The 14,296-nt window shown below is 34.1% G+C and overlaps 1 protein-coding gene across 1 annotated transcript in view; it reads right to left on the bottom strand.

The window, feature by feature from the left end:
- Positions 1-14,296, bottom strand: part of Cfap47 (cilia and flagella associated protein 47) — a 421,187-nt gene that overhangs the window by 25,109 nt on the left and 381,782 nt on the right. The window contains exons 61-62 of the mRNA XM_077107522.1: positions 7,905-8,076; positions 4,205-4,366 (exon numbers count right to left, since the gene is read on the bottom strand). Coding sequence (XP_076963637.1) covers positions 4,205-4,366; positions 7,905-8,076 — 334 coding nt within the window. The remainder of the gene's footprint in view (positions 1-4,204; positions 4,367-7,904; positions 8,077-14,296) is intronic.

Raw genomic sequence — 14,296 nt, 5'->3', positions numbered from 1 at the left:
CACACTATTTGAGTATAGCATTGGCAGAGGATAAGTGGAACAGAATTGAAAACCCAGAACCAGATCAATATAAATAATTTTTGACAAAGTAGCAAAATCAGTTTCATGGAGGAAGGACAGTCTTTTTAACAAATATATTTTTAAAAATATTTATTTTATAGTTGTAGTTGGACACAATACCCTTATTTATCTATTTTTATGTGGTGCTGAGGATCTAACCCAGAGCCGCACATGTGTGAGGCGAGCGCTCTACCACTGAGCCACAACCCCAGCCCTTTAACAAATATTGCTGAACATTCATAGAAAAAATAATAAGCTTCTACTTCAAACACAACCATACATATATGATAAATTCCATTACTGTTTTAAGTTTGAAATAATTTTTTAAGCAAATACATTAGAAAGTTTTTGGTATTTAATGCTAAGAGTTCTTAGACAATAACTATAGAAGTATGTTACAAAAAGGGGAAAATGATAAATTGGACTTCATACAAGATTAAAATATCTGGCATCCCCAAAATTCTGTTAAGAGGTTGATATCAAGAATTACAAAGAACTTTCAAAACAACAGTAAAAAAATCCAACTATGAAATGGAAAAAAGAAATGAGTAGATATTTCACTGAAGAGAACATACAAATGGTGAGTAAGTACATGAAAGTGTGTTTGATGACTTAAAATTCCTTTTTTGATAAATGGCAAAGATCTTATTATGCTCTATAAAAACAGTAACAGTAAGAACTGGTTTTGCTTAGATATGTCCCAGTTTACTTTGCAGAGAGCCTAATTATGAATTGAGTGCTTGATAAATAAAATTTTCAAGAAAATTCAAGTTCGGAAACAATGAATTTTATGGTCATTCTCCCTTGTGTCATTGGTCTCCAAATAAAACAGGTAATTATACATTTTGCTGTCATTCATTTTTGACCAAAATGTATAGAATGCTTGCCTGCATATCCAGTCCCTTTGGCAAATTCATTTTGGTGGCAAATATAGTGCACAGCTGTAGTCATCAAGAAATACAGACATTCAAGTAATCAGTTTTTATAAAAAAGAGAAATAGTAACTTTAGTACTTTTTTCTCATATTCCTGCTTCTCAGGTTTTGTACAGATCACTATGACCTAGTACTATGAAACCCTTATTTCTCCACTCACCAAAGTTTAGCTCTCTGTGTTGAGTGGACAATCTTACTCTTATTTAGAAGGGATTTGGCTCTTTGCTTTCTTATTGCTATATCCTGAGCTATTTTCTCTGCCATGCCCTTCTGCCGTGATATTCTGTGTCACCTTGGGCCCATAACTATGGAGTTGTCAGACCATGGACTAAACTCTGAAGCTATAAGCTAAAATAAACTTTTCTTCCTCTTAAGTTGCTCTTGTCAGGACTTTTAGTCACAGCAAAGAAAGAAGCAAGAAAGAAGCAAATTGGCACTGAGACATGGGATTGTTGCTTTGACTAGAGTGACCATGTAGTTCAGAAGACTTTGGAGCTGGTTTGTGGGGTGGGGGGTGGATTTTGAAAAGTTTAGAGATGCAGGATGAAGAAGCTTTAGAATGTTGTAGGCAGAGCTTAGTAAGTGATTCTGGTAGGAACTCAGAATACTAGAATGCCAAAACATATTACTGTGACAGGGAAAACTGGGCTCATGAGGTTTCAGAGGGGGAGGACTCTATTGCAAACAGGACTACAGCCATTCATGTTACGTTCTGGCAAAGAAATTGTGTATATTTTGCCCATATCCTGAAACTCTATGTGAGGCTGATTTTAAAGGTAATGGACTAATTAATTTGGTGTAGGAAATTTCAAGGGAGCACAGCATTCAGGGATGACATAGGAATTGCTAGTAGCTTTAGCCAAATTTACTGTCATAATCAGGAGCAGAAAGCAGAACAGAAAAATTTGAAAAACTTGCAGTTTGGCCAGGAAAGTATTAGACTAGTGATTTGCTAAGGAACTTGTGGCTGTTAAAGAGATTACAGTCACTAACTTTGCCTAGATAGGAAAGATGGTTTGAGGGCATCCTGGCAAGACCACACCCATTTTAGGCTCAAAAGTGTAAAAATAAATTCCTTTGATAAGAGCCCATGTAGGCACTCTGCTTGCACAGGGGGTCACGGTTTCACTGTGATCAGCCACCCAGGTACTTGGAGGCAATTGCATCCGTGGTCCCAGAAGGTCTGGCAACTGCTTGAGAAAGTGTCAGACCTTGGTGTGAACAACATGGTGCTAAGTCTGAAGGCATACAGAATGCTGAAAGTCATGAAGGCTTCCACCGAGATTTCAAAGGAAAGCCTGGGAGGCCAGGCAAAGTGCAGCAGAAATAGATTTCCTGTGGGCTGCCTGTGAGAGGGTAATATGTGAAGAAGTGAGAAGGAAGCCAAAGTTGCAACAGAGACACCTGAGATTAAGAAAGGCCAGTAACATGTGACATCTGCTGAAGAAAGAAGTAGGAATGGAGCAGAAACAAGACAAGAGAGAGGCCATGTGGACTGCAACAAGCAAGGACATAGGGGCAGAGCTGCACAAACTCCTTGAAGAGAATATCACAATGCCATTTGCCCTAGATACTTGAAATGGAGCTACAGAATTTGTTTGCCCAGCTGGATTTTGGTATTATTTTGGTCTCATCCCTTCTGTATGTGCTTCTATTTCTCATGTGGAATGGAAATGTTTATTTTGTGCCATTATGTATTGGATATATATAACTTGCTTTTTTAAAAAATATGCTTTTAGTTGTAGATGGACACAATGCCTTTATTTTATTTGTTTATTTTTATGTGGTACCAAGAATCGAACCCAGTGCCTCATGCATGCTAGGCAAGCACTCTACCACTGAGCTATAACTCTGGCCCCTGTAACTTCCTTTTGATCTGTATAGTAGAAAAGAGCTAAGAGTTTCACTCATGTCTCAGAAGAGATTTTGGACTTGAAATTTTGGTAATGGTGAAACTTATGTTAAGACTATGGGTACTCTTGGAAATGGACTTAATATATTTTGCACTGTGAGATGGGCATCAGCTTTGGGAAACCAGGGGTGGAACATTATGGTTTAGATATGAGGCATCCTGTGAAAGCTCATGTGTGAGACTATAGAAAAATTTTCAGAGGTGAAACGATTAGATTATAAGAGTTGTAACCTAATCAGTGAATTGATCCTCTTAAATGGATTAAGTGGGCCGCAACTCCAGGTAGATAGGGTGTGACTGAAGGAGATTGGTATCTGGGGGTATGCCTTTTCTCTGCTTCCTTGGCACCACATTCTGAGCTGCTTTCCTCTACCATGCCCTTCCACCATGATGTCATGCCTTGCCTTAGGCCCAAAGCTATGGAGTCAGACTACCATGGACTGAACCCCTGAAACCATGAGTCACAATAAATTTTCTTTAAAAAATGAAGGAATCTGACTTACATGAACTCTGTAGTAAAGTAAAATTAAAATAATTAGCAACATATCTTAGTACTTTAAGTACAAAATCTCAGGGAGCATTCATATGCAACTCTACTGTAATTTAAAATATACAGAATTCTCTTCCACTGGACTGGATGAGGTAAACAAATCCTCTCCCCCAGTAGTAACTCTAAGATGAACAACCATTAAAAACAACAATTTCAGTACTCTGGAAACTGACCAAATGCAAACAACAGACTGAGAGGTACTTTTTCATGAAAACTACTGAACTTCAGATAAAAACAGTGCAAGAAATTATATGTGAAAGACCACATATTATGTGGTTTCATTGATATAAAATATCCAGAAAAGGCAATGCTAAAGAGATAGAAAAGAAATCAGTGTTTGCCTGAGACTAGGTTTGGGAACAAGAGTTGGCTACAAAGTGAATCTGTATAGGCTACCCAACTATTTGATTTCCCAATACCATTAAAATTTACTGAAAAATGATTCATCTATCTTTGAAATAATATATTGAAACATCTTTTGAAAACAAATAGAAATATTATCTTAAATTCAAATGTCTAATTATTTACCTTTGCTTTTCTTTTCTAATCTTCCTATTGTAGACTCTATATTCCAAGTTTTAAATAAATATTTATGAAATCTATAAAGCTTTGAGTCACAGCAGCAATACCACTCTGGCTTAACCAGGAAAACATGACCTATAGGATTTTCTATCTTAAATTTCATTCCACAATTCAGCATCAATTACATTAATAAAGCCAGTTATATATTTTTTGCTTGATATATTACCTTGTCTGACTTGTCAGTCTAAAGTCAGTAGTAGATTCCTTAAGTAAACCAATTCCTTCAATGTCAATGACATCATCCACTTCAGGCTTAGTAGCAATCAACAGCATGGGAAACTTCCAGATTCCATCTGTTAAGCACTCTATTTTCAGTGTAATATGAGACCTTGAATATAAAAGGAGATTTTAAAAGCTACTATAGAAACACAAGAGAACAAACATAGCAAATCAATATCTAAGATCAAAATGTAAGCAAACTTTGAGGTTTCAGCAAAAGCACTGGGTCATGTAATTCTTACATAATGCAGATGACTGTTAATTACATTTTAGAAATACTTTGTAGATAATGTTTAGATTGTCATTATCACTTTGTGGTAATTATTTTGTAGCACATCTTATCTGGTGTTTATTTATGTTCTAAAAATCAGTAGTTTATGCATAAAGAACTATGCAAATTTTTATAACCACCATAGAATATCATAGTACTTAAGAATGTAAGGGTAGATTTGGCAAATGGTTTCAAGTTTTATAATAAAATTCCATTTGGGAATTTTCTGTCAAAATGAATTATTGTCAGAAATATGGTTTGTTAATATCTGAAAAGTTCCAAATTAATTGAATCGTTTTTTAAAAGAAAACTAATTGGTAAAGATCACATACACCCTACTGAATAGTATATCATTGAAAGGCAGTTAAGTTAAGGAATAAAATTCAAAAGATAGACTTTGAAAGCATTTGGCTATGGTGAAGAGTGGAGACAGAGGATAGCAGTTGGAGTTGAACAATGGTTCTGTTTGTTTGCCTTCCTATGTGGAAATGACTCAAATATGCAAGAATGTGGTTGCAAAATCCTAATTCAGGATTGAAAAAATGAAATCTCAATCTGCTTACCTAAAAGTGTCAGAAAGGACAGCACTGGAAACTCTTTTCCTTTGTAAGTAGGTGTATAAAATTGGTTAGTCATTTGGGCAGCAATTGGTCAATATTTTACCAAATTTGAACACTACACACAGTAAACCAGCAATTCCACTCAGTAATTTCCCTAGAGATATGCTTCCAATAGTTCAAGTGATATGTATCATGTTTATTGCTGCATTTTTATAGCATTGTTTATACTGCTTTGGCAGTATAAACATAAAACAGTGGGAGTGGCTGGGAACAGTGGTAGCATATACCTATAATTCCAATGATTCAGGAAGCTGAGGCAGGAGGATTACAAGTTCAAAGCCAGCTACAGCAACTTGGTGAGGACCTAAGCAATTTAGTGGGACCCTGTCTCAGAATAAAAAATAAAAAGGGCTGGGGATGTGGCTCAGTGGTAAAGAACCCCCGGGTTCAATCCCTGGTGTCAAAAAAGAAAAAAGTGGTAGCAAAAATTTAAATTGTTCTTTCAATAGGGTGCTGGTTAAAAAAAGTGCATTATATAGAAAAAATGGAATACTACGCAGTATAACTTAGCCAATGTCTAGTGATATATCATTAAAGTTAACATATCTAAAATATAAATCCTAAATGTATACTTCTCTCACACACTCTTGTTATAGAAAGTAAAACTATATTCCTCTCTTTGTACTGTTTTCAAGACTTAATTTTCACACTTCTATTTTTTCTGTCTTACAAGGAAGAGAGAGAACTTCCATAATTTAGAGCTATTGTTTTATTTTGGTTTTTCATATTTTACTATGTCTCTTCCAGTGAACTGTCATAAATATATTTACAACAGGGAATGGTAGAAATAAATGAACACATACTGATGTGTATAAAACACAATTGTTAAGTTACATCAGATTACCATCCAACATCATCCATTCATTTTATGAATGATGTATACATGTTTTCCTAAATCAATTCTCCAAATATTTGTCCTTCAATAGTTTCCTATTGTTTCTAGCATAAATATGGACCTATTGCATCAAAACCCTAAATGATAAGAACTCAACTACTCTTTCCAATCTTATTTCCTCCTTTGCTCAATATATTAGAGAAGCATTGGCCTTCTTACTATTCATTGCTCATGCCAAAAATTTCTTGTTTCATGTCTTCTGCATTTATTCTTTCCTCACCTTAAATGCTCTTCCCAGCTGTTATCAGCCATAAGATTTTAATTCAGACATCACTTCATAGAAGCCTAACAATTCCCCTTGTCTGAAGCAGATCTTTCAATAGTTCTATTTACCCTATTTATTTCCTTCTCAGGACATTCTGAAATTTGCTTGCTTACTTATACATTTATTTCTGTTATCTGTCACTCTCACTGAGTGAAACACTCCAAAAGTGCAGGAATTTTGTTTCTTTGTAGAAATTAAATGATTTTTTAGTAAAGTAATATACATACTCAAATGACTATTGCTGAATACTTCCATTCAATAGGTCAATTCTTTGAGTTAGCATGAAATTACCATGTCAACATTTTAGGGCCATAGTGGGGAAGACTACTTAATTTCACAGATGGCACAGATTCATAACAATGTATATATGTGATATCATCTATTCTAAATTATCTCCTCCAAGCTGCATCAGAACTTGGGGTTCTCATTATGTTCAGCTCTTCAACAGGTAAAAGTTTACAGAAAAATGTCAAGCTAAGATAATTAGTGTTTCTGTAGATAAAACATGACAAATGATATAAATTCTCAATTTAAAAAACTGTTTAGACCTGTGTTACATATTCACCAATGATAATATTGTTCTCCTTCTAGCTGTTGCTGAATATTCCATATCATTAAAATAATGAAATTACACAACTAAATATAAAAATACTAGCAAATGAACATAGAAAACTACAAAAATGAAATGGAAAAGAGGGCAATGTCAGCATTTATAGTGCACTATTTTCTTGTAGCTTGCATTTATTACTGCTTCCTGAAAATGATTCTAGTATTATTTTGTTATTAGAATACATATTCATAGCCACTTCAAATATATGCATATCTATATCAAATACATAGTTGCAAAATTTAGAAGCAATTAAAGCACAATGTTTTGTTCACTCAGATGTTTTGTTCATTACCAAGTTTTATATTTTGTATATATTGATTTTGATCAGTATCTCTGCATTCAGACACAAATAAATCCCTATCTCAGATGTGACATACATATAATATTTATAAATGCTAAGTTTCAGTAGCCCAAAGAGTAAATATAAAGACATTGGATGAGATTTCCTAAAGGGGAAACATCCAAAGCCTACTATTCTTACACATCCACATACGTCTTAGTAACAGATGTGTAATGTTATGGTGTTAAGTGGTAAAGGGTAATGAAAGCAGTTGCAATGTAGAACATAATTTAGGCATTTTCATCATTTGAACTGGTTCTGTTCTAAAAAGTAGCATCAAGAAATATGTTGCCATTGTACATCCCTTGGTCAATTTCTTTAAAAAAGATATTATAAAATAGGCAATTGTTCTTTTTTGTTAACAGGATACTTTAATGACTTAGAGAGGTCAGTTTCTGAAAAATAGCTTAGACTTCCAACCATTAAACATTAGAATATTTTTCATAGTTTACTAGCTGAAAATAATTTAGCCCAAAACATTTCACTTAATAGCATCAAAGAAGTAATATAATCCAAATATTGAAAGATGGAAATAAAAACCAAACATTTAATTTAGTTAGATTAGTTTAGTTAGCAACATTAGATAGTTTAGTTAGTTGAGAGTAATAATATTGTTTAAAGAAAAAGAGATGGAAAGCAGGTTTACCTCAATGGTTTCTTTGGTGTAAATGTCAGATTGAAGACCAATGATATCATTTGGCATTTGATATCATAACTTTTTTTGATCAAATATAAAGCCAAACAGGATTCCAAGTTAGATTTCATAACTTCATTTTCAAACTCTATTTCATATTCAAATTCACGTAGTTTAGGAATTGCTAGGAAAATCAAGATTAAAATATATTTCAATTTAATTAAATATGCAGAGATTGAACATCAATTTATATACCAATACAAGTCATGCATAGGTATTTAGCAGAAGGGAGAGGCCATAATTATCTAGCTCTGTGTTCATAATGTCTAGTACATTATCAGCTATATAATACTATGTATATTTTATTAAAAGATAAATAAATAAATGAATGAATATAAAAAGTATGCCCTTCTTAAATCCTTACAGTTCTGGATTATGGAGTAGGAAAAGCCCAATAAAAATTAATGGTCAATATTAACTATGAAATAAAAAATGACATGAGATGTACTCTATATTATAAATGCATATTAAAAGCTATAGGTGTGAAATATATAAAAATATTTAAATTTAATTTAATTCAATTTAAACAATTCCAAAACAGCATCTCAAATTATTTGATCAGAATTCTCAATTTCAGATATATTTTAATAAAAGAGTGTTCTTTATGTTTTAGTCTTGAAATTTAAAGACAATATGTTTAGCAACATTTTTTTTTTAACCAGCAGGTTACCAGAGGTAACTAATATTAGAGTTTTTTCCACTGCAGAAGAAGAGTATCCTAAATTCAGGATTATAATGGAGATAAATGGCACATATCTGTATTAAATTTACTCTTCATTTACATGTAAATGGCCCAAACCACAAATCAAGAAGTTTATTGAATGTGGTTAATAGAAGAAAGGTCAAAGAATCATGACTTGACTTAATCCACAACTAAGCTCACTTCTAAAGTCTATCTCTGGTATATAAAGCTATTCCTTATTATATTATTTTAATTCAGAACATACAGCACTTTCTAAGCAATTTTAATAGACAACACCAGACCACTTTTTAGAAGTACTTAATGTTAAATTTTTCTACTAAACTATAAATGAAAGCTTGGCTATGACAGCACACATAAGAATAAATCTCTAATCTCCTAAATTTCTGATTTTCAAGTGACCAAAATTATAAATTATTGTCCCTGTCAATAACCATCTCTGACATAGCAAAAACAATGTGTCTACATATAATGTGTCTACTTGTTCTGATACTGGAATATGGAAATGTTCCATAGGAACACATAATCCATGCAGAGAATGTTTAAGAATGTTGAAGTGTTTTAGGAGAGATGAGCTTCCATTTTATTCAAATAACATAATAAAGATTTCTTTTAAAGTGCTGGAGCTTGAGATCCAAGGCCTCCTGCATGATAGGAAAGTGTTCTACCACTGAGCTACACCCCCAGCTAAAGTTTTTTCTTTTTTTTTTTTGTAAAGCATGTCTTGAATATACTTTCGGCATCTGTTTCTGCTTAATTATTGAATCCTTTCTGGGAATGGTAGTTGCAGAATGAAACTAGGGAATGAGAAGTTAATTTTAGTTTCAGAAGCTTTGAACCACCTCTAGAGATCTGTTACTATGGACGTCATAATTAAATTCATAAAAAGGCCTATTAGTATAAGATACATTCATGCTTATTGGCTAGGGGACAAAAGGTGAGACAAGGAGGAATCACTGTAAGAAAAGGTATAGTTCTTGCCCCTACAGAGCTTATGATCAAGGGAAGAAACTGACAGTTACTAATAAGAGCACGAATTTTAAATTGTTTCTGTAGTAACTGCTACCACAGAGAAGTAAAGGAGGCTGTGAGAGTGATACAGTCTTGGAGACTTGATTACTAAGGATTCCTGTGGAGGAGACCAATATACCAAAACTGAAGGGTGAGTGAGGGAGGAAACTTCTATTCATTGAAGAGATCTATGGGAATTGTTCATGGTGCATAAACCAGGAAGGTCCATTGAGGAAGAATTTATGTGGGTGGAGCAGACAGAGTGGGAGGACCTTGTAAAAAAAATGCAGCTAACAAAATAAGCAAGAGCTAGACCATGTTGGGGTTTGGGAATGATTTGGGAATGATCTGGGATTTCTAAGAATGATGAGAGGGAACTGGTGATTAACATCCAATTTCAGATCTTTTCCAACATTTAGGCATCATGTCTTTGCACTTTTTTCATAGATGATTCTTTTGTATACTTCTGAGAAAAATCATTGAATGCAATTGAGAGGATTAGGTTTTCATTTCAAAATGTCATTTGTCAGTGACTCAAAATGTTCCTTCTAGTACGTTCTATCCCATAATACCCAACGAGAGCTTTACATGATAACAATGGTAGTATTTTATACTTATGGATCACACATTGAGAACCAGGCATTTTCTAAAGATTTCACACGCATTTATACATTTAATCCTCAAAAAACTCTATAAGATGAATACTATTATTATTTCCACATTACAGCACTCAGATATTTATATTCTTGTCAGAGGATGACAGCAAACAACAGAGATGGAGAAAAGGGACAACTAGTAAGATATTAAATTAATACCAAGAGCAAAACTCCTTCAACTTGCTGACAGACTAAGCTATGAGCACAAAGTTGTCCATTACATTAGGTATACAGGAAAAGTAAGGCTTATGGTATTCTCTCTCTTGTTTTTTTTTTTTTTTTTTTTTTTTTTTAGTACCGGGCATTGAACCCAGGGGCACTTAACTACTGAGCCTTTTTACATTTTATTTTGAGACAGTGTCTCACTACGTTTCTTAGGCTGGCTTATTAAAAAGGTTTTTAAAATATTTATTTATTTATTTATTTATTTATTTATTATAATTAGGTATATATGACAGCAGAATGCATTTTGATTCATTGTACACAATTGCAGCACAACTTTTCATTTTTCTGGTTATACACGATGTAGTGTTGCACCAAATGTGCAGTCATACATGTACCTAGGGTAATGATATCCATCTCATTCTATCATCTTTCTGCCCCCATTCTCCCTCTTCTATCCTCCCTCCCCTTTGCTCAATTAAAGCCCCCCCCTTGCATTATGGCTCAGCATCCACTTATCAGAGAGAACATTCACTTAGGCTGGTTTTGAACTCACAATCCTCCTGCCTCAGCCTCCCAAGCCTCTGGGATTACAAGTATGCACAACCATGCCTGAGAGGTTGACAGTATTCTTAAGGGTATTCTTATTAGAGCAGGTAGGACAGGAGTTGATCAGAGAAAATAAAGTGAAGAGGAGCAGAGAAAAGCTTTAAAGACTAGAGGCCAATGTGGGCTCACAGGAGTATCACTGAAAAATTCCTCAAGATATATTTGTGATTATAGACCAAATCTGACATGAGAGTTTACATACAGCATTCGAAAAAGACAGCAAGGTGATTAGCCTAGGGTGAAATGAGACAATTGTGACACACAAATCAGCAAATCAGACAAAAATATAACAACTTAATTTAAGACAAAAGTTTTGAATTATAGAACACCTGGGAAATAAAGAGCATGATTCTGATGGACAATTACATAGTGAAACTACTCCTAGATTAAAAAGTCCTATAGAGAAAGTCACTGAACAAATCCCTAGAGAAGCAGAAACAACACACAGGCCAAGAACTACTTAGGAAGAAGAAATTACAGGGGATATCCTGCCCAGAGAGAATGATTTGTAATCTTCTAGAAGTGACATTGCAAACTACAGTCTAAAAATTGAAGTATGATAATATCCCAATAGAGTAACATCAATTGATTTATATAATATAGGTATATAAATCCAACATATTAAATAGGGGTTTTTTGAATCCCTTGACAACAGAGTCTGTGTCTTGTTAATTTTGGCATCTTTGGGACCGAGCATAATATCTAGTAGCAGAGATGCTTGCTAGAATGTTGTTCAATGATAAAAATATAAAAGCAACCAATCCTGGTTAATTCAAAGATGAGTATGAGGAGTTCAGGTAGAGAGGTCACAGCATTTTTATTTAACATGGCTTAGTATTTTTATTGGATTTAAAAAAGTATATGATGAAGATAAAGGGTTGGGGGTGGGAAGAGCATGTTGGGGATTCTTAACTACTCCTACTTATCACAGAGAGGCCTATTCACACACAAAAGGGTGAGGGGACATAGTAGGGGGAAAAAATCAGCTTCGACCTGTCTCTTCTATCATGACTTGCTCTGAGAGTAAAAGCAACATATCTGTCTAGTGAATCCAGTCACTAATGAAAAATGGAAATGGAACATGAGCACATGAGCCAGCCTCTGTCTTTCTTTCCCAATGTTTTGAATCTAGGATTCATACTTTATTTTCCTCCCTCATGTGTAGATTGTTTGTCTCTGCAGGGAGTCTACAATTGGTCAGTTTGCTATGAATGCAATTGTTTCTGTGGAAGGTACTAATAAGCTCAAATAAGTCCATAGAGCCAACTCACTTTCAAATTCATATTTATAATTAATAAAGCTAACACTTTGGTCTCCATCTGCCTCATTTCTACATCTGTTCCTCAGTTGGTTTTAGACTCAGATGAGAGAAGAAAAGGATGTGATTAAATTTCACTCCGAAAATCCAATCAGAGTCCAAGCCACAGAAGAGTGCTTTAATTTCCATCCTAAGAGACTTAAGAGATAACAGGAAGCAGAAAATGGCCTGGACAACATAACTCCTGGATATTATTTCATGTGTGGTATGCACTGTAATTAAATTACACAAGGGGGAAACAGTCAATTTGCTTTTGCATATACTAAAAACTAAAATAGCATTCAGACTTTTCAGTCAGAATTGTCCCTTCAAAAAGAAAATAGATGGGAAGGGAGGGCCAAAAAAAATATAGAGTGCAAGTACGTTCATTATGTCCTTGAAATAGGGCAGGGAAAGAAAACAACTTATTGCCATATGCCCTTAAGAAGAGGATGAGGTCAACTAATTTATCAAATATTTAGATATCATAGAGACAGAAAATATTACATCGGGAGGGAACTGATTCGTTTCTATACAGCAAAACACACTTCATGCAAACAATAAAAGAGATTTACAAATTAAAATGTAGAGAAAAACAGATGAGCTTGTTGAGTTTGGAGTATTGAACAGAGAAAAAGGATATTTTAGAGAGAATAATGGGTGGAGAAAAGCTTGCAAACCTTCCATATAGTTATTTTCAATATTAAGTATTCTTTTTCTTCATGAAAAGTAATGAAGCAGTAAAATGAGACCCATATCAAAATATGTATTTTCAAGAGCTACTTGAGGGGCTGGGGATGTGGCTCAAGGTGGCGCACTCGCCTGGCATGCGTGCGGCCCGGATTCGATCCTCAGCACCACATACAAACAAAGATGTTGTGCCTGCCGAAAAACTAAAAAATAAATATTAAAAAATTCATTCTCTCTCTCTCTCTCTCTCTCTCCCTCCCTCCCTCCCTCCACTCTCTCTTAAAAAAAAAAGAGCTACTTGAGAGATTGTTTTCTTAATATGACTTTCAATGTTTCTGAAATGATGGAAGTAGCTTCCTGACAGACCTTGATTATGTAAGAGGATATGCTTTTTTTCTGGTAGTAAGCTTTAATCAATTTAATTAGCAGAATTAGGGATTCTATGGTTTACAACCTGACAAAGTACAACTTAGGCAATTTAAAGTAGTGAGACAAGCAGAAAAGGACCCTAGGTCTATTTCTGTAGCTTCCTTTACACTTAGTGTAACATGATATTTGCACTCTTCATAATTTTTTTTAAAAGCACAATACACTATTGTTCACTGTAGGCACTATACTGTACAATAGGTCTCTAGAACTTATTTGTCTTGCACAACTGAAACTTTATACCCATTTCTCCCTCCTTATATACCCTGGCAACTACTGTTATACTCTGTTTCTATGAATTTGACTAATTTAAATTTATTATAAAGTAGTATGTCTTTCTGTAGTTGGCTATTTCAATTACTATAAAGTCCTCTAGTTTCACTCATGTTCTTACATACAATAGAATTTCCTTTTTTTTTTTTAAAAAAAAAAAAAGCTCAACATCATTCCATTGTATGTTTATACCACATTTTTTTTCTATCTACTCATCTGTTGATGGACATTTAGGTTATTTCTATATCTTAGTTACTGTGAATAATGTTTCAATGAATATGGAAGTATGGATATCTCTTTGAGATCCTGATTTCAATTCTTTTGGTTAAGTATCCAGAGGTAGAATTGCTAGATCATACAATTGTTCTGTTTTTAATTTTTTTGAGGAGCCTTCATACTATTTTTAGTAGCAATTGCACCATTCTTTGTTCTTCACAACAGTGTGTAAAGTTTAAAAAGTTTCCCCACATCCTTGCCAATACTCATTTCTATTTGCATTTTAAAAAAGAATAATAGTCAT

The sequence above is a fragment of the Callospermophilus lateralis genome, chromosome X, assembly GCF_048772815.1.
Source record: "Callospermophilus lateralis isolate mCalLat2 chromosome X, mCalLat2.hap1, whole genome shotgun sequence".
Classification (NCBI taxonomy): domain Eukaryota; kingdom Metazoa; phylum Chordata; class Mammalia; order Rodentia; family Sciuridae; genus Callospermophilus; species Callospermophilus lateralis.
Note: the sequence above shows the minus strand (reverse complement) of the source record. Positions and strands in the feature narration are given on the sequence as shown.